The sequence below is a fragment of the Triturus cristatus genome, chromosome 12 (assembly GCF_964204655.1).
Source record: "Triturus cristatus chromosome 12, aTriCri1.1, whole genome shotgun sequence".
Taxonomy (NCBI): Eukaryota; Metazoa; Chordata; class Amphibia; order Caudata; family Salamandridae; genus Triturus; species Triturus cristatus.
The window spans coordinates 158,782,608-158,802,228 of record NC_140595.1 but is presented as its reverse complement, the minus strand read 5'-3'; the positions used below and the strand labels follow the sequence as shown (position 1 = coordinate 158,802,228).

At 43.4% G+C, this 19,621-nt stretch overlaps 1 protein-coding gene across 5 annotated transcripts in view; it reads left to right on the top strand.

Moving 5' to 3' along the window:
* ANKRD35 (ankyrin repeat domain 35) overlaps positions 1-19,621 on the top strand; it is a 612,001-nt gene that overhangs the window by 552,486 nt on the left and 39,894 nt on the right. For all 5 annotated transcript variants that reach the window (XM_085639308.1, XM_085639310.1, XM_085639307.1 and 2 more), the window contains 3 exons: positions 42-223; positions 11,121-11,152; positions 12,397-15,639. In XM_085639308.1, coding sequence (XP_085495434.1) covers positions 42-223; positions 11,121-11,152; positions 12,397-15,639 — 3,457 coding nt within the window. The remainder of the gene's footprint in view (positions 1-41; positions 224-11,120; positions 11,153-12,396; positions 15,640-19,621) is intronic.

Sequence of the window (19,621 nt, the reverse complement as noted above, 5' to 3'; positions counted from 1 at the left end):
GCTAACTCTGCTGTTGCCTTTTTTTTTTTCTTTTTAACCAGAACGGCGTTAATCTTGGCCTCCGAGAAGGGGAACATCCAGGCGGCAGAGACGCTGCTCACGCACGGCGCCAAGGTCACCGCCGCAGATCATATAGGCCTCAACGCCCTGCACTACGCCAACTTATCCCGGGATGAGGCCTTGAAGAAACTGCTACAGGCGGCCCTGGACAAGCGGAAAAGAGGTGGGCCTCGTGGCTTTTGTATTTCTTTTTATAGCACAGCCGCCAGCAACTTGTAGCATCTTCTGGTATCAGCCGAAGTAAAGTACCCCTTACAGAAAATGTCCTCATGTTCAGACTGCAACTGTATGAAATACCGGCCGAAGTAATGCAGCTTCCCCACAAGGGGCAGTAGACGATATGACAAGTGATGAGTTGATGTGCCAACAAGCCTTTTTAGGTCTTGCCTGAGCTAGCACTTTAACGCTGCTCTGGCGAGAGTTTTAGTAAGCGGGATTTGGAAGTGCAAACTAGTGGCTTTTCAGGCCTCCAGCTACAGTGCATGTGCGCCGGGGGCGCGCACCATTTGTCAGCCTGCGTGATCACTTTCGCGGCTGCTTTGATGTTCTCAGTGAGCCGCGCGGCCACTGAGAACATCAAAGCGGCAGTGAAAGTGCACACCATATGCTCTGCTCGCATCTCCCTCCTTGTCACTACTCATAAGAATAAACAAACAGAATTCAGACCATTTGTGCAGCTCACTTTGAAGCTCCAGCCCGCTTAGAGGTGCCTCAAGGCCAACGAACTATTAGTCCTAATGTGCGTCACATTATGTGGGTGAGTATGGCGAAGTGCCTTTTCAGGGCCGCAGTACATACTTATAAACTAGCGCTATGTATGACTGCATTTACTATCCTTGCTAGTTAATTGGAAAACCATGTCATGTTTCTACAGGTTACATTTGCAGACATTTTGGATCGGGTCGCGATCATCAGAATTCTAGTGTCACCAATGCAGCCATGCACTCACGCACTCACTTGTCTGTTTTCCCGACGAGACAATACATGATTCCATTGTACGACACCACTGAATGGCCATAGATTTTGATGGGAAGCTTCTGGGTTTCTTTCCATGCTACGTCACTGACGAAACAAATAAAGATGTTTAGTCAATCCAAATGTTTTAACAGTGCTGATAGGCTACGGAAACATCAAGCCACGTATGACCTACTTGGAATCGTCTGGAGGTCTCGGCCGCCAACGTTGTATATCAGGTTGTCGGCCTCTGCCAGCCCAAAGAGGCATCTGGCGGAAGGCATTGGCGGTAGCCCAACCCACTCGCCAGCAATGCTGTCCAGCTGAAACACAAAAAAGTACACCATGATGGCAGCCGCATGAAGTCAGACATAAACGAGCATTGACATAGCCAATAGGTCTCGCCTTTGGGACCTTATAAGTGTTTAGCCATGCAACAGTTGCACAACTAAATACTTATAAGGTCACAAAAGTGAGACCTATTGGCTATGCCAATGCTTGTTGACTCTGCTCTTTCAATTGTAGCTTGGAGAAAATAGAGTGGACAACGGTGTCGAATCATTTTAATGTAGTTTCTGCAGTCATATGAGCAGGGTGTTAATACTCTAAGCATACCGGTCGGCCCATCTATCAAGTCACTCCACCTTTCACTCAGTGTGGCTAAAGTTTTTCTTGGATGCTTTTGGGCTTCAAAGAGGAATGTTGGGCTACCTAATACTAAGAGTTTCTAGTCATGTTTCATTATCAGTCCTCTTTCGTCCACCACCCTTCAATCACCCATCCCTTTATTTAACTTTTGCAGGTTCTTTTTCATTTCCACGTACTCCTTCTGTCACTGTTTTCGTCATTCTCTTCCTCGTTTTTCCCCTTCTCTGTCTTTACTTCTCTTCTTCTGGGTAAAGTCTGGCGACAAAAAGAAGTCCTTATTCCCAAAAATGAGTGTTGGTGGGCCCCACCAGCTCAAATTAAGCACTGCTTTCTCTACGGCATTTATTCATTCATTCACCCAACATTACTTTATCATCTACAGTTTTCTTAAACCTCAGATTATATTGAGAATAGAATAAGAAAGCACCCTGCATTTAAATACCCTGCCCGTTTTCCGGGGCACAAGTCGGGAGTACACACAGGTGGATGGCGCGCCCCTACTGTTTTCACAGAGTGGGCGCCATCCAGTGGCGTAACAAAGGCCCCCGCAGTCCCCGCTGTGCGAGGGCACCTGAGCTTTGGGGTGGCCCTCAGCACAGGACTCTGGCGTGACAGCTTCTGACTGAGTCCGAAGGGGGGCCCCCCATGTAGTTTGCAGGGTCCCCCCTCAAGTTGCATTATGCCAGTGACGCCGTCCACCCTACCAAGAAGTTGGGCACCACTGTAAAATATGCTGAACTCGTCTCGGTTTAGTTTTCAAACACTGGGACACATTCAGGGCCGCCTGCTCGTTGTCTGCATTGTTCTGCGTAGCGTTCAGACTCGAGCTGGGCGATAAAGACTATATTTAAGGCACTGGTGTAACGAAACTTGAGCCCCCCCCCTGCAAGATACGTGGAGGGACAGGGGCGTAACACAGGCCCCCGCAGCCCCTGGTGCGGGGGCCCCAAGCTCCAGGGGGCCCCCTCAGCACAGCAATCTGGCCGCAGAGCGCCTGATTGAGCTCGGAGGGGGCCCCCTCCACGTACTTTGCAGGGAGGCCCCCTCAAGTTTCGTTACGCCAGTGTGGAGCCCCCCCCCCCCCCCCCCTCTGGACTCAATCGGGAGCTCTCCAGCCAGAGTACTGTGCTGAAGGGGCCCCCTGGAGCTTGGGTGGCCGTCCCAGCACCTCGGGGGCCTGTTACGTCACTGATTCAAGGGCCATTTTGCCTCCTTCTGTTCCGGTATCCAGGCTGGGAGCTACCTGTAGCCTCACACCTCGATGTAAAACCAGTAGAAGGGAAACAAAAGCACAAAGCTTGTTAGCACTTCAAAGGTACTTATGAGAGAGGCACGATTTTACAGACCTGGTATCTAATGGATTTGCACGCACTGTAAGAATGTGAGATGTGTTGCTCTGCCCCAGTATTTACACAAGATAGCAATGTAAGTACCAGTATTTTTAAATATTTTATAGCGCTATTCATCCCAATGCAGGGTGTCCAAGCGCTTTACATAACATGCACAAATTACATCGACAACAAATCATATTAAGTTTGTAAATCAAAGTACAAAATGTGTTACCTAAGACAGTGTGGGGTGTAAGGACCACATATTCATAGCTCACTGTACTATATTAGAAGAATTACAGTGCATCTGCAAGTAACAAAAGAATTTCTGTTTTAAAAGCAATAACCTACTTACATATTTACATAAAATAAAAATCTGTTATCTGCATGTTAAATGATGTGCTTTGCAGGAGATGCATTAACCCTCTGTGCCACTTTTAGTGATAACTGGGACTTCACTAAACATCTTTCCAGCAAATGCATTAGCAACCGGATTGCTCTCACCACTATTACTGTTCCCTCGGATTTCCTGGGAAAACAAAGTTCTCTATAGCAGGAGCCTTAACCTCATAAGATATTTTAAGATTCTGACTTTGCAACCAATAAAGCAGAACGGATTTACCCTCCCATTTCTCCTTGTTGCCAAAATATTTGTGGCAGAGTTTTGAAAAAGCAATATATAAGTTGGAGGCCCAGAATTTGCATCAGGGTTGCGTCACTTTTCTGGCACAACCATGACGCAAAATCTGTTTTGGGACCTACAGTGCTACACAAGTCCCGTTTGTGTGGTTTTGGGGGGAAAAAAGAACACAAGGCAGCACATAGTCCTACCTTGCGTCATGTAGGCATTACATGGGTGGTGCTTTAGCGTTCCCGTGCATCCACCCATGTATTTTGTTGCAAACCCATAGTTCCAAAGACTCTTAAATCTACGTTTGCACCAAACTGGTGAGTCCACCTGAGGTTGGCACAACAAGGTGAAATCGCTTTATTTCTCTTAATTATTTCCTCTTTGCATGTATGCTGTAGCACACATGCAAAGAGGAAATAGCCTCATAGAAAAGTTTATGTGTGGCTATGTAAAACAAATTACATACATTGCAGCTGCCTTGTGTTATAGTGCATCAGGTTGGGATTACATGGGTGGTGCATTGTCATTCCCATAGACCCAACCATGTATTTTGTGTACAAATAAACACAATCTTCTTAAGGCAGGCACACTTGCTATCCATGGGTCAGCTCTCGAGTCCCACTTTCCTGTCAAAGGATTGTGGTTATTCCCCATTTATGTGAGATGTATTCCAGCTAGGCCCTCTACTTAGTTCAAGTCTTTGAAAGAGGAAGTCTTAGAAAGTTATAGTGCCTCCGCCCCGTAAAGTGTCAGTCAGAGCAAGTTGCCCCCGAGGCTTGGCGGACGAGTATTCAGTTTTACATGCTCTTGCTGGAGTGGAGGTTTTGAGTTCCCAGGCACATGTCTACGGCCCGGCAGCGAGCAGAAGCCTTGATGCTGTGGCAGAGGCGCTCCTCCTCTTATACGGTAATCCTCCCTGAATCCGGTGGCAGGTCTTGGGTCCTCCTGGATCGTTGGGTAGTTGAATCGTTGCTCTTCCTCTGCGGGTATTGGCTTGCTTTTCCTCAGCTGCACGCTGCTCCACGGCAACAGCCCTCACTCCACCACAGCCCCTTTCTGGCATATAGGGTTCGCCAGGAAGACAGCACCTTCAGGTCACAGCATTGCACAGGGTGACAGCCCTCTTTTCGATAGAGCAGTGCCCCAGGGCGACAGTCATCACCACGGCCTCCACCTGGAATATGGAGGTCATAGACAGCACACAGGTTTTCTGCATTCCCGTTGTGCAATTCAGCTACTAAATAACATCTCTTTATTTCTCCGATTTCACATCAAATGTTAATGTTTTATGTTAAATTCTTGGTGCTTGAGGTTAGAGTGTGACTGGCCAGCAGAAGCCGCATGAAAGTCAAGTGCATCCTATATGTGGAGTTGATTCTTATTATACATGGTGCAACATTACAGCCTATTAAATCAAACACAAGAGAGAGATTTGCCTAGGATCACCAAATTTGGTGAAGCTGGGACTGATCACAGGTTTTCTGCGTTAACATTTTTAATTGCAGCCATTAGATGGACATCTCTTTCCTGTTTTCCTGCAAAGGTTAATCCTTTGTCTTTAAATTATGGCACATAAATTGGAGCGTGTGTGGCAGGCAGAAGCCACAACTACATTTTTTACTTCAAATAGGACTGCCTTGCATAATCCTGTGTGCCCCTCGAGAAGTATCCAAATCCGTCATACCACAACAAAAACTGATTTTCAAACATTAGAAATTGTTTTATTTACCAGTTCCAATCACTAAATGTGGAAGAGCTGTTTTCCATGAAAGGAAGACAAGTTGTGTTTTTTGTAGCTCCGGAAAAGCGAGCGTGCTGGATATGGCTGTGTTAAATTTTGTTACCCTGTCTGGGTATGGGTGGTCTTGTTTTTTGCACTTCTCACACATACCTACTGCAGAAGTGCTGAAAAGTTTGCTATGTACTGTATAATAACACAGTAACACAGGGTAGGTGTCTTATGATGCTTTTGGGTCTGGAAACCTGATCTATGTCAGAGTTATGCTCTGTATGAAATGGAAGATCATGTGTGCTTACTTAGGACTTGCTACTGCAGGATGAGTTTACAGTGAATAGGTGAGCCCACGGGTCATTATTACTGTAAACACGTAGGTCAAGTAGGCCGTCTCTGGTGCACCATATTGGCAGTGTACAATTTCTAGGATATGCCAAGGTCTTATTAGCAAGTGTATTCTAGTGTAGATACTGATTACTATCCATAGTTTGTGGTGTCTCTCGCTATTCCTACATCTCTCCACTTGGGTAGTATTTATATACAAACTAGCAATATTTACTTGCGAAGGACAATGTTTTCTTGAAAGTGCTAGTTGGAACTGAAATTGCATGTGCCTTTTTCTTGGCAGTTAACTTTACCATTTCCTTCTCACCCTTGGATACTGAGTGGCTTACACTTATTTTGATGTGGAACTGATGCCTCTTATTGTGAAATGCATAGTCCATTCTTAATGTGGGCATTCTGGTGGTACTGATTCCAGGGTGAGCTGTCAGTTTGCGGTGGTGAATGTGAGGGTAGTTTAGATATAGTTATGCCAACATCCAGAACAATGAGAGATGTCTGCTGCTAAATGTGGAGGTGACCTCTGGGGGTGGTGCAGTGTGTAATTTGTAAAAACATAAATGCAGAACCCCACATTTTCTCTTAGGGTCCTGTTGATGAATGCCAAGGTTGCCATAATCTCTTTCTTTCACTACTCAACTCTTGCTTGTTCTTTGTGGTTCTTTTTTTAAAACTTTTTTTCTGCCTTCAGTATCTTTTTTCCTATCTCCTTCTCCTTCCGTCCCTTTCTGTCTTGCTTTGGGTCATGGTCTGTTGGTGAAAAATGGGTCCTTATTATCTCATAAAATCAGTGCAGGTGCACACCACAGGTCCCTTAAGTGGTGGGTAGGACTAAGTAAGCATACTAGTCATATTAGAGGGGTCTTACCTCTGGAGAGTGCAGGCAACTAAAGCAATCAATACATGGAAATCTGCTGCCTATGGAATATTACACCTGGTGGGGTAGGCTGGTGGCAGAGTTCGTTTGTTCAGTCCTTTGGTGAAGGAAGCTTTACGCTGACAAAAGGCAACATTGTTTTATGCATAGCTTACAAAAGTGTGAGTCTTGTTCTTAAATTTGGAGGGTTTGTGTAATGCGCTCATGATAAACCCTCTAAACATGTAAGGTCCTAAGATGTGATGCCACTTCTTGTGATGTCACTTCCTGGAAAGTCATGGCTTGTGATGCCACTTTCTCTATCACTTCCTGTGATGTCATGTGTGATGTCACACACCGTGATGTCGTGGGCCAAGATGTCACATGCTGTGATGTAATCTGAATACTGCCTAACTCGGTTAGTCTCACCACTTCTGTTTTTAGGACTTGTCCTGCCACCCGCATAAGGACTTGGGGATGCAAAAGTGAATGGACACAGTTTTTCACACAGGTGGCGTCACTCCCACCTGTTTCTCTTTAGATCTTCCAGGCAATGACACAGAGTATACATTCTTAGGTGCAGTAAGGCAGCAGATGCGTTTTTTAACTATCCACGGGTTGACCTGACTCAGTTTAACCCACTTCACTTATTCTCACTGAGTTCCACATATCAGCATAGTAAAACACAAGCACATTATTTCTCACACTGTCACTTTTCCTGAGGTCAGTATAAACAAGAGCCGGCCCCATTCATGCCAATCTAAACTCCTTCACTGAGACTGGCAATCTAACCTTCAGACATACAATTGTGAACCCCAACCATCCTGTTATGTGGTGATGCGCGATCCAGGGGACACCAACGTTGCATGATGTGATGTGCAGTACGGGATCACCAATGTTGCGTTATGTGATTTGCAGTATAGGGTTACCAGTGTTGCATTATGTGATGATGTCGGTACGGGGACAACAGTGTTACATTCTTGGATATGCAGTATAGGGTTACCAGTGTTTCATTATGTCATGACGTGCAGTACGGGGACAACAATGTTGCATTATGTGATGTGAAGTATTGCGACAACAAAGTTGCATTATGTGATCTAGTGCAGTTTTGGGGGCACTAGTATGGCATTTCAGACCTTACTCTAGGAGTTGGTCAAAGATTTGGAACTTCGATATTCTGACATGGTAATCGCAAACAACGCGGTGTCCATTCAGAGCCATATCCTTTAAGGACAGTTCCTGATGTAAATTAGGAAAATATAGGATAGTTAAAGCAGTCATTCCAGCCAAACTCTAAGGCCGCCACACCTTTTGGGCCTGAGATAGAGCCCAAAAGGTTTTGCGAGTAGGTGCCAAAGCCCAAATAACAATAACATCTATTGGGAGGGATCGCAAGGACTTTGGAAGACTCGTGATCTATTCTGGTCTCCTGATCTATTGTAGGTTTCAGCTGTCTCACCATTCACAGGGAGATGGATGTCGGACAATGAGCTAGAATGATTCTGTCTGTGGTTTGAGCCTCGATCAGAGCAGCAATTAAGTGTTCTGCTTCTGGTATTTGTTTCTTCCAACAGATGCTGCAGGACTTCTGCTGAAGTCCCAATTAGTGCAAAAAGTCAGACCCACATAACCTATACTTATCAGAAAACGAACGGCTCACGTGCATAGTACAACCACATTGTATTTCCCTTTTAAATTTAATCGTTCAGTCCGTTCGCAATGCAGAGCAGGTGAGCCAGCATTCCTCTGGCTTTCCAACACGAGAAGTAGTTGATGCGGACACCTGGGGCAAATTAAAATATTTCACCTACTTTGTGACCAACTAAGATCCGTTTTATTGTCCTTGTTGTCAATTTCTTTGTGAAAGAGTTCAACAAAACAAAATTCCGCTTTCCATGACTACTCCTCTCGTGACTCCACCCTCTTTGCAATGCCACACGTTGACCCCTAATTTATGCACTTCTGGATTAAGTTTTTTCCATTTCCAGAACAGTCTGTGATGAATCGATCCAAAACAACATGGAGTGCGTCTAGTGGACCTGATGAGGGTCAGAACACATGGAAAAATGCAAGGACAACCGGGAACCTCCAATGGGGGCATGGTGGCACCACTGTCTGCATTTATTTATTTATTTATTTAGAACGTTTTATATAGTGCGAACATGACCACCGAGGGTATCAGAGCATTTTACAGATTGTACAGTAGGACGTGTACATGCAAATACAAATATTCAACATAGCGAAAAGTACATAGACTTAAAATGTCCAACATTATCGTTAGCCTAGCCTCTAGGACACAAAACAGCGTAGATAGCCCGGGAGTCAAGTTTGGAAGGCAGACTGAGGCAGATATATCTTCATCAAGAGCCCTTTAACTTCTATTTTGAAGAGGACAGTGAAAGGGATCACCCTGACTTCGGGGGAGAAGAGGGTTCCAGATCCTTGGCGCCATACCTGAGAATGCTCGATTATAGGTCTTTATTTTTCTTGAGTTTTTGTGGTTTGAGTAAGAGGGTGCTGGCACTTCTGGAGACTCTAGAACCACATGAGAGCTCCAGTTTCTGAGCGAGGTACAAGGTACACCCGCCACATCAGTTGTCAGTGTCTGCCTCTGGCATAGGTTCCCTGTATCCATATTAAAGTTGGAGTGGGCCTTTCATTTCTACTTCTAAAATGGCATTGAGTATACCAAGAGCCCATACCTCGTCCATGTAGGCTGTCCATATCCTTTATTAACTCCATAGACAGCATTTCACCCAAGGAAGTAATGGGGCCTCTCCAACAGCAAGAAAGCAGGCGGCTTGATGAAAAGTAGCAAGGTGAGGCATCCTCAAATATCTAGATGCCATTTTTTTATTTGGAAACATGAGAATGCGTGCAATGAGGTTTTGGACATGGTTTCTGAAATTATGATGCAAGTGATCAAAGGCACAGATAACAGAGTGCATTTAAGAAGTTCAATATTTGGGAAGCATCATCTCGGGGAAGAGGCAAACCATGCCTTGAATTAGTGTTGTCATTGTCAATGCACCTTGTCCTCTGTAAACAGAAATGGCTGCTGTGTATTGGGCTTTGAGTTTTGCCTAAAGTTTGAGGCAAATTTTGCATCCATGCTCTAAACGTTAATAACGTGTTTTTTTTAATAAAAAAAAAATGGCCACAGATTGTGTTCTGAATTTAAGAAATATTTTGGTTCCATAAAATTGATCAGTGAGAAGGTCACTGCTCCCGCATTACAGTTCTTCTAAGAGGCCTTCACTCTTTAGGTCGCTGTAGGCACCAGTGCTCACAGCATTGCCTCTGTTACCGCATGAGGCGGTGGGAGCCAGATGCAAGCGCAGAGGGGGACCAGCCCTTTGGAATCACGGTCTCAATTCTTGGCTCCACAGGGCAACCCAGAGTGATCATGGTGGCGTGGATAATGCACCGGAAGCTATGAAGTACACATTTGCCGAAGCTTCTCAATGAAGCGATGCGAGCATTGAGGAGATGCTCTTGTATCACACAGAAGCTGGGGGGCACTTGCTATAGGGCAAGGAAGAACAATGGAGGCAGGCTGCATCCCAGCAGTGATCCTTTTCGGAGGTTCATGGACACGTAACTCACTCACCAGCAATTCTCACAGGACACAGGCTTGTAATTGTAGACAGAAGTCCTCACAGCAGCATGGTTGGCAGCTAGGCCTTTAGTCTGGTCTGACTACAGCAGGTTCCCGTATGCCAGGCAATTTTTTTTCTCTTTGGGGCTGAGCAAGGGCAGGTCTCCTCCCTCAGCCCTTGGTAGTCACTCCCTCAGGGGAGAGTTCCACACTTTGTCTCTACAACAGTCCTTTACCCTGTAGTGCAGATCTCCTTGCATCAGAGGGGTTAACTTGGATACCTGGCCCATTGGACCAGCTTCTATCCCATAACAGGGGCCGTTGCACCCAAGCGACCTGTCCAGTCAAATAAAAAATTGTCTCCAAAACTTCAAGGCCAAGAAACAACTTAAGTACCCACCTTTCTTGTAGGTGTTGTACAGTTTAATGGAAACAAACTTCTAAAAGCAACTCGACAATATTACATTATTTTGGCGTGGCCGGCATCCCATAATGTTCACTGCAAGTGGTATATTTAGATTCCAGCCAATCAGAGACTAATGCTGGACCCCTGTTTCTCTACCAGATTTTCGACCGAATGCAATGGATACACCTGGGAAAGGTGGAAGGAAAGCATCGCAGGACGGCATGCATAGAATTGGAGGCAGCCGCTTCTGGCCACCATTCAAAATATAAAACACCATACAGTCTTGTGGAGAACTTCAATATAACTGTCATAAACTGAAAAAAATGCTTCTTCATCCCAGTTTCTTAACCAAGTGCAAAAATAGATATGGAAAAAATACCTGTTTGGGGTCTTTCATAGTTTTTATTGGATAAGTAAGAAATGAGAAAATGGAGATGAAAAGGTCATTGTAGTTGGGAGCTGTATGTTGAACTATGTCCCTGAACAATATTTACAATGTAATGTAAGTTATAGGTAGTTTATTTAACAGACTAAATCTTATTGTGTTTTCTTACCTTAACAGGAAATGAAACTGATGACCTCTCCCTATCACAGGTAGGATGCATCCTCCTCTCCAATGACTGTGACTATCAAAACCCATCTGATTCCTAATTGGGGCTTGACCATAGGGTACTTCCCTCATAAAGATGCACATTTGAGCATCTTGGGATAGTACCAGGTTATTACAGCTATTTTGCTCATTAGCCGTCATTTACTAGGACTTCCCCTGGCAACAATATGATGATGCCACTGTGTCTTGCAAAGCACAAAAAATGCCAAGATGTGTCAAAGTGCAAGTTTTTCCAAGATTTGATGCATTCCCTATCGAGGCATTTATGTTCAAACCGCTCCTAAGAGTGGTAGTACCACCCTATGGTCAGTCTTTGAGAACCAGTACAGAAGTGCAGGAAGATATGACTTTTGCTTAGGATTAGTAAAGTTCTTTGGTTCTTTTTAAATTATTTATTTGGCTGGATTGATGCAGTTGCATCCAAGAGACTCACTACTTTGCAATACGTTTTGTGGTGGTACTACTTGTATTGCAAAACCAGTAGTTTACTTATTTTGAGTAGAGTACGAGTTCTGTATTCATTGGGTGATGTGGAGGGGGAGAGTAGCATGTTAATTAAAATGTGTTTTTGTTCCTTGTAATGCGCCCACTGCAGTACTAAATGACTTGTAGGTGCAGAGGCACGACACGGCATACATAGCGGCGCTAATACATTTCAACAGTCCATTAAGAAAACACTTCAGAGGCATGTCTTATGAAAAGTAGGGCGAGGCATAACTCATAGATATATTATTATGGAAGGAAGCTATAAGGGGGAGACGCTAGCAAAAAGCTTGGTACAAATAAGTGTTGTCAGTATGCAGCTGACATGAAATGACTACACAGAAAAAAGCAAAAGAAAGTGGTAGCAGGAATGCTGAAGTTAATTTCTGTGAATGGTAATACATCCAATCCGCTTTCCATTGCCTCACTTTTTTCCTCACGGCATCACTACACATGGGAGCCAAACACACGCAAATCAGTATTGGGCCTGCTCTAATGGGTGCAGTGAAGCCCAGACTGCTAGGGAATGTGCCTACTCAACAGAATCCCAGCAATCTCATCATTTTCAGTGCTGTTGGGCTTCATGAGTGGGGGCTGAGTTCTTTGGCACAGTGAGCTGGTTATGCTGTTTTCATAGTGTGCCAGCCTAAATTCTGGCACTATCAGTATGCTCCAGCAGATAATAATATAATGTTGACTACATACATTTTCATGATTCCCACCGTCCTGTTTGCTGTAATTTCAGGAGTCCCTTGATGTCCAAGCCGAGACGCGTGACCCCTTTGTACTTCAAAATAACACAAGATACGACCATTTGGCTCAACAGCAAGATGAATGGAGGAGACGGTACGAAGAAGAGCAAAAGAAGGTCAAGCAACTCCAGAACGAATTGCTCCAAAAATCTCATGAACATGAAGTCTTTGCAGAGGGATGTAGGACAGAGAAAGATAAGTTCAAAGCACGGGTTCTCGAGATTAGTGCTCTGCTGCAGGGGAAGCCAAGTGACCTGGCAGGAAAGAGAAAAGAAGGATCACGGCCTCTAAGCCAGGGATTTGATCAGCTCCACTTTCTGGACATGCTGTCAGGACAGGTGCAGGCCATAAAAGAGAAACATGAGCAGACTGAGACCGAGAAGCAGTTGCTTCAAGAGGAAACCTTGAGTATGGTCAAAAGGGAGACTTTAGAAGAAAATCTGCAGGAACTTGAGAAAAGGCATCAAGCGGAAATTGAGCGACTTCAGGACCAAGTCAAAGCTGCGTCCGAAGAGAAAGTGAGTGCTCTAAAAAGGATGGCTGAAATCGAAGGCCACTTGGACAACATGAGGTCTGTCCTTTCCCAGTTTGAGAGCAGGAAACGGGTCCAGAGCAGCATGATGGAAGACCTTAATGAACAAGTCTTTGAAATAACTAGCGAGAATGAGAGGCTGAAGGGACTGGTGAAGACTTTAGAGAAGCAACTTGAGGCAGAGGAGAAGATGGGAATCCGGGAGCGAGCTTTAGCCAATAAATGCAAGAATGCTCAGAATGTCTTAGACAGCACCATTAGGGAAGTGAGACAGCTTCTGTTCCAGACAACAATGGAAGGCGCAAACATCCAGAAAGGAAAACAAGCCATTTCAGTTGAAAGCAAATATCGAAGGAAGGAGTTGGGAGACTTGCTACAGAACCATGTACAGCAAGGTTTAGAACCTTCTCAGGCCTTGGACAGATGTGAACAATCTTGGAAGAAGACAGTAAGAAGCCTTGAAAACATGCTCACTAACCTGGAGAAAAACAACCGTGGTCTGCTGGACAGTCCCACACAGCTCCACAGAGCAATTGCACCTTTAGACAATGAAGGATACCAAGGAAATTCTGAGGATGCAGTATTTTTAAATGGCTCAGCCTCCGGACACCAGAGAGAGGTTCTGTCCTCTCAAGGTAAGAGACTCCAACAAGAGAAAGTCAGCGCAGAAGGGCATCAAGTTTCGGATTGTACCAACGGGCATAAAGGCTTCTTTGTAGGTAATACCTGTCAAGAAGCACAGGAGGCATTTAGCAGGGTGTTAGAATTAGAGAAAGAAGTCTCTGTTATCACACTGGATAATGCAGGGCTACTGAAGGAATTGGATGATGCTGGCGAAGAAAAAGTAAAGCTGCAGGAAGAGCTCAAGACTCTGCAGAAAAGTCTACTGACTGAGTATGTTTCCGTGCAGGATGTGCAAGGAAAGGTGGGCGAACTTGAGCAGAATTTCTTGCTGTTAACGGATGAGTTGTCCACTGAACAAGAGAGGACCAAGATGCTGAAGATGCAACTGGATTCCCAAATAAGTGAGATGCACCAGCTCAAGGACAGCTTTCCTCCAGAAATTATTCAAGAAGAAAAAAACAAGGATGGCAAGATCTTCAGCACAGATATTGTGGAGGAGTTGTTCTGGAATGTGGGGACTCTTGTTAGGAAACATAGTGAGGCTCAGCAGAAAGTGTTAAAATTGGAGCAGGAAAACTATAATCTACAGCATGATCAAACTCAATTCATTTCTATTGCTGACCACAATGAGAAGCTAACCTCGTTCACCCGCAAGATAGAGCAACAAGCTGCTGAAATTGCAGAGTTCCAGAAGAAACTGTCCAGTGCAGTAAAGGCTGCTGAAGACCTCTCTGCAATGACCCACAAGATCACAGAACAGGCCGCTGAGATCGAAGGGCTGCAGCAGAAGCTGTCTGATGCAATTGGAGTAATCGAAGATCTCACATCAATGACTCACAGAATCGATTCTCAAGCAACTGAGATTGAGGAGCTTGAAAAGAAACTTTCAAGTGCGACAAAGACTGTTGAAGATGTTGCTTTAATGCAAAACAAAATGGATCAGCAAGTTATGGAGATTCAGGAACTCAAATATAAATTATTGAGAGCAAATAAGGCTGTTGAAGGCTTTAGTGCAATGACCCTTAAGGTGGAAACACAAGCCACGTTGATCAGGGAGCTTGAGGAGAAGATCTCTAGTGCTGCTAAAGCTGTTGAAGATCTTAACTCAACAAACCAAAAAATAGAAAGTCAAGCAATAGAGATCCAGGGGCTTAACTTTAAACTGGCCAGTGCATCCAAGGCAGTCGAAGACTTCAATTCATTAAGGCACAAAACTGAGAGCCAGACCAGAGACATTCAAGAGCTCAAGGCGAAACTCCTTAGTGCAACAAAAGCTGCCGAAGACCTCACCGTAAAGACTCACAAAATGGATGAGCAGGCCCTTGAGATCCAAGACCTTAAAAATAAACTGTCCAATGCAACAATGGCCATTGAGGACTCCAATACAATGACTGTTAAACTAGAGACTCAAAACACACAGATTCAGGAGCTCGAGCTAAAACTTAACAGTGCAATCAGTACTGCTGAAGAGTTGGTTACTATGGCTAACAAGGTAGATGCACAAGCTACCGAGAGTGAGGAACTTCGGCATAGATTGTCCAGGGCAAACAAGGACGTTGAAAATCTGCAGAAAGAGCTCCTAGCCAAGAACACAAACTCAGTCAGCAAAGATGAGCATATTCAAATTGTTTCTGCATACGAGAAACGTCTTACAAGTGCAAATGAAGAGTTGGAGTCTGGGAAGGTAATGTTGGCTGACAACTGTCACGAGATCACAACTTTGAGGCAAAAGCTTGATCATGCAAGTATTGAAGCACAAGAGCTGAAGTCACGGGAAGAATGCTATCTCCAGAATCATGAGCAAGTCAAACGCTCTTTGGAATTCCAGATCCAGACTCTGAAGGAAGAATTAGAGGTCATGTTGGACAAGCTGAACAAGACCTCTGCACAAGCTTCCTCCTGGGAAAACAAGGCCACTGCCCAAGTTGACACAAATGCTAATCACGTCAGTAAAATAATCAGGCTGGAAGAACAAGCGGTAGAACATTTGGTGAAGTCTGAGTCATCACAAGATAATATACGTCATCTTGTCGGAAAGGTTTCAGAGCTCTCCTGTATGTGTGAAAACAAAGAGAAAAAGGTAAGCCCAATGTGTTTGTGTTTTTTTTGTTTGTTGCTGCAGTTCTCTGAAAACTCCACCATGTGCCTTATTTTCAGCTAGGAGACATTTTATTTTGGAAAAGGCTCAGAACATTGTGTTATGTACATACATGTTACTTTTGTTAGACATCCTCTTTTCAAGGGGCATGATGAATAGGCTTGCCCATATTCAGCCTGCTCATTTTTACATACATAATGTGTTTTAGGGTAATGTTTTACAGATCTACACTCTTTAGAACATCCTTTTAGAACAGATAGCCTCTCGTCATTACTGGAAGTCCACCTTTCAGTATAACTGTGGACCCAACCTCTGTAGTCCTATCTTTGACTAAAATGGCCATCTTATTACCTGGCAGGGCACAGAGGATATTACAACTGAGTCTAAAAGTGTCTTGTGCTTCCTTTAATTGATACAGGATGCCCTTCTTAGAGCTCCGCTTCATGGAAGGTGGCGATGGCTTTTAATGGCTTAAAGACATCCTTGATGGATAGGGCTCATGAAAATATATTGGCAGCATATTCTTTAAATGGAAAGCTTATGGTGGCCATTTTCTAAGTGTTTGTCAATCCCTGGGAAGCAGAGGCTCAACAAGAAAGGAATGTAGGCTAGACTACATCTTAAAATAGTTCTCAACTTTTTAAAGTTTGAGAACCTAATTCAAAGTGAAGCGTGTGTAACAGATTACCTGGTTGTTGTCTTTTCAGGTCAATGGGTTTAGGTAAATTGAGCAGAGGTTCCGGATTTGTCAGGACAGTTCCAGTTTTTATACATCTGTCCAGTTGTTCCGTCAATTAACTAAATATATATATCCCAGTTTTAAGAAGGTGGATTGGAGGAGTATGACCACTAAACAAGAAAAAATCTTTCATGCTTCCTCTTCCAACAGCCGCCTTTTGCGAAATTACTAATCTGCTTGTTAGAGATGTTTTAAAAACAAATCCGGAAACTTGATGGAGGCAACTGAGTAAATTCAAGATCCCAAAAATGTCACTTACTTATAATTATGAACCTAAAACTGAAAACTTTGGACTAAAATCAGGGTGGCACAAATGGGATTTTTGTTATGCCAATTTTCTGAAATAGGTATGTGGACTGGCAGTGATTTCTGTGTGCCTGTAATTTGGAAAATTGGATCTTACACTCATTGGAAGGCAACATGGGATTGACGGTTGCCACTTTTCTGTAATGGGAAAACATGGGTGTTACATGATGAAAACGCAGGAACTCAGTTTTGGGAGTAAAAATTGGGACTTTATATAGGGGTCACCAGGACCTGCTTCTATATGACTTTACCAGTGCAATTACTCAGGGACTCTGAGAGCTTGTTGGGAACAGTGCCCTTGTGAGAGTGGTCTGCTTTAGCAGACCCGCCTCCATTAAAGGTTTATCAACGCAAAGAGCCCTCTACTGCATTACATGGTCCTGAAATTAGCAGTTTTAGTGGGCAGCCTTGATTATCTGTTAGAAGTTTTCAAGATTTTAACCTAGCAAGTACTTTTAGGAAGACGTAAGTTGCATCATGAATGATATGATATTTTGTAGATATATGGCAATGGACAGTGGATTGCATGAAGTAACTTGCACCAAGTAAGAGCATGCATCTGCTAGGCACTGAGACCTTGCCTTTATTTCAGGGAAAATATCCTTGACTTGGGTATCTCAGTTTAAAACTGATCCTGTCCTTAGTAGTTGCTCTTTGTTCCTCCACCAAAACCATGTGTGGCCTACTAAATCTGCAGACAATTACCAGGGATAACAGGCTTGGCTCAATGGGACGGGCCTCTTGGGTTGGATAATGCTTATACATCTAGATGTATATGTAATATATGTAGGTACTTTACAGTCATTACATCGAGGTAAGTACATAGGAGCCTTTACACCACAAGTAAATGGTCATTCTTTTACTTCACAGGTAAGTCAAGTTTTTACCTATTTAAGTGGCCTACGTTAACATTATACATGTGTATATATGAGTTCAGGTCATTATGTGTAAATATATATATTTAAACAAGTATATGTGAAAATACACATACATTTATAAAGTTGTCTTCAATTTGCCATAGGTTTTTATATTTAATTACTTTGGAAATTAAACATTTTTAATTTAAGATAATTAAGTTTAGGGTAATATGTAAATAGAAATGTGATTATTAATTATTTCTAAATATGAATTTTATGATTTAAACACTTTAAATGAATATAGAGATCTAGTTTTTAACTTTGTGATAAAGACCAATAAGAGTTTTTAGGGTTAAGGCAGGTTAGTGTTAATGGTAATAAGGGAGTTTTAAGGTTCAGAGAAGGGTATTGTTGAGAGAATAGTAAAGGGTTTTTAGGGTTCAGGGTAGGGCTTACAAGTAGTGATGAGACTGTAGAGTTCAGGTAAGGGAAGTGTTTAGGGGTAGTATGATGTTTTTAGGGTTCAGGGAACAGTAACATTAAATATTACTAATGGTTCTTTTAGGTTTCAGGGATGGGTAATGGTTAGGGTTAGTAAAGAGTTTTTAGAGTGCAGGGAAAGGTACTAAGATGCTTTTAGGGTTCATGGATGGGAAGTGTCTAGCGGTAGCAAGGCGTTTCAGGTTTCATGGTAAGGTAGTGTTTAAATGCTGAAATGGGATTTTAGGGTTCTTGAATATGTAATTTAATAGCAAATGATGAAGCATTAAAACCCCCTCCAGTGGGCCCCCAAATGTTATACCGGTTTAATTAACTTCCAGTTGCTGCGCAGGTGCTCAACTCTTTGCTTTAAGTACATGCCGCAACCCCCAGTGGGTCATGCTCAGTGCGTGCTTGCATGCTGGGACATTGAGTCCAATTTAAATAGAAGCTGTGTCCTCGAAACGCGTTGGCAGAAGAAAATGAAAAGTTACCTTAAATGAAAAATGCCGGTTTCTGAAGTGAATAAAAGCCTGTTGGTGACGGCTGCTGGGAGTGCATCTTTAAGCTTTCGGGCCATTGGATAAAAAATAATAGACACGGCTGCCCTGCCGTGAAAGTTTGCACCATCTCTGTACCGGAAGGAGAGGCTGCGTGGCAATTAGGAACTGTACCGAAGCCACGGTAAGCGCAGTAACTGGAAGTTAATTAAACCGGTATAACATTTGGGGGCCCACTGGAGGGTGTTTTAATGCTTCATCATTTGCTCGGATAACAATTAATCATGAAAGGAACTCACTACGAGGAATGACTCTATTTAAATTGGACTCAATGTCCCAGCATGCAAGCAGGCACTGAGCATGACCCACTGGGGGTTGCGCGGCATGTACTTAAAGCAAAGAATTGAGCACCTGTGGGATTAAACAGAGCAGACCAGGAAGAAGAGGCTGTGTCCTCGAAACGCGTTGGCAGAAGAAAATGAAAAGTTACCTTAAATGAAAAATGCCGGTTCCTGAAGTGAATAAAAGCCTGTTGGTGACGGCTGCTGGGAGTGCATCTTTAAGCTTTCGGGCCATTGGATAAAAAAAAAATATATATATATATATATAAATATATATATATATATATATATATATATATAATATAATATATTTTCTCCAAGGAACTCCGCCTTAAGTATCCAACCTGTTCGGAAAGACGAAACCGGACCCAGTCTTTTGTGCACAATTATTCTTTATTTCATAGGAATCCCCTACACCGCCATGACGCGTTTCGGCCTCAAGAAGGCCTTGATCACATGACGCTTTAGTGAGAAGCTATTGGTTTTTTAAAGAGAAACTAATACAGTGACTAATCACGTGATCGGCGGGTCAATAGACATGGAAAAGTTCTTGTATATGGCAGCACTACATAACTTTACTCTCCATTTGTATGGAGAGCAAACACACAAAAAAAAGGTGATTTGGAAAAGCCATATTCGAATGAATACAATTGTTACATTTGGCAGGAGGAAATAAATGAAACATCCCCTGATTATTAACGGCGAACAAATCTCAATGAAAACATATTTGATGTGCAAATT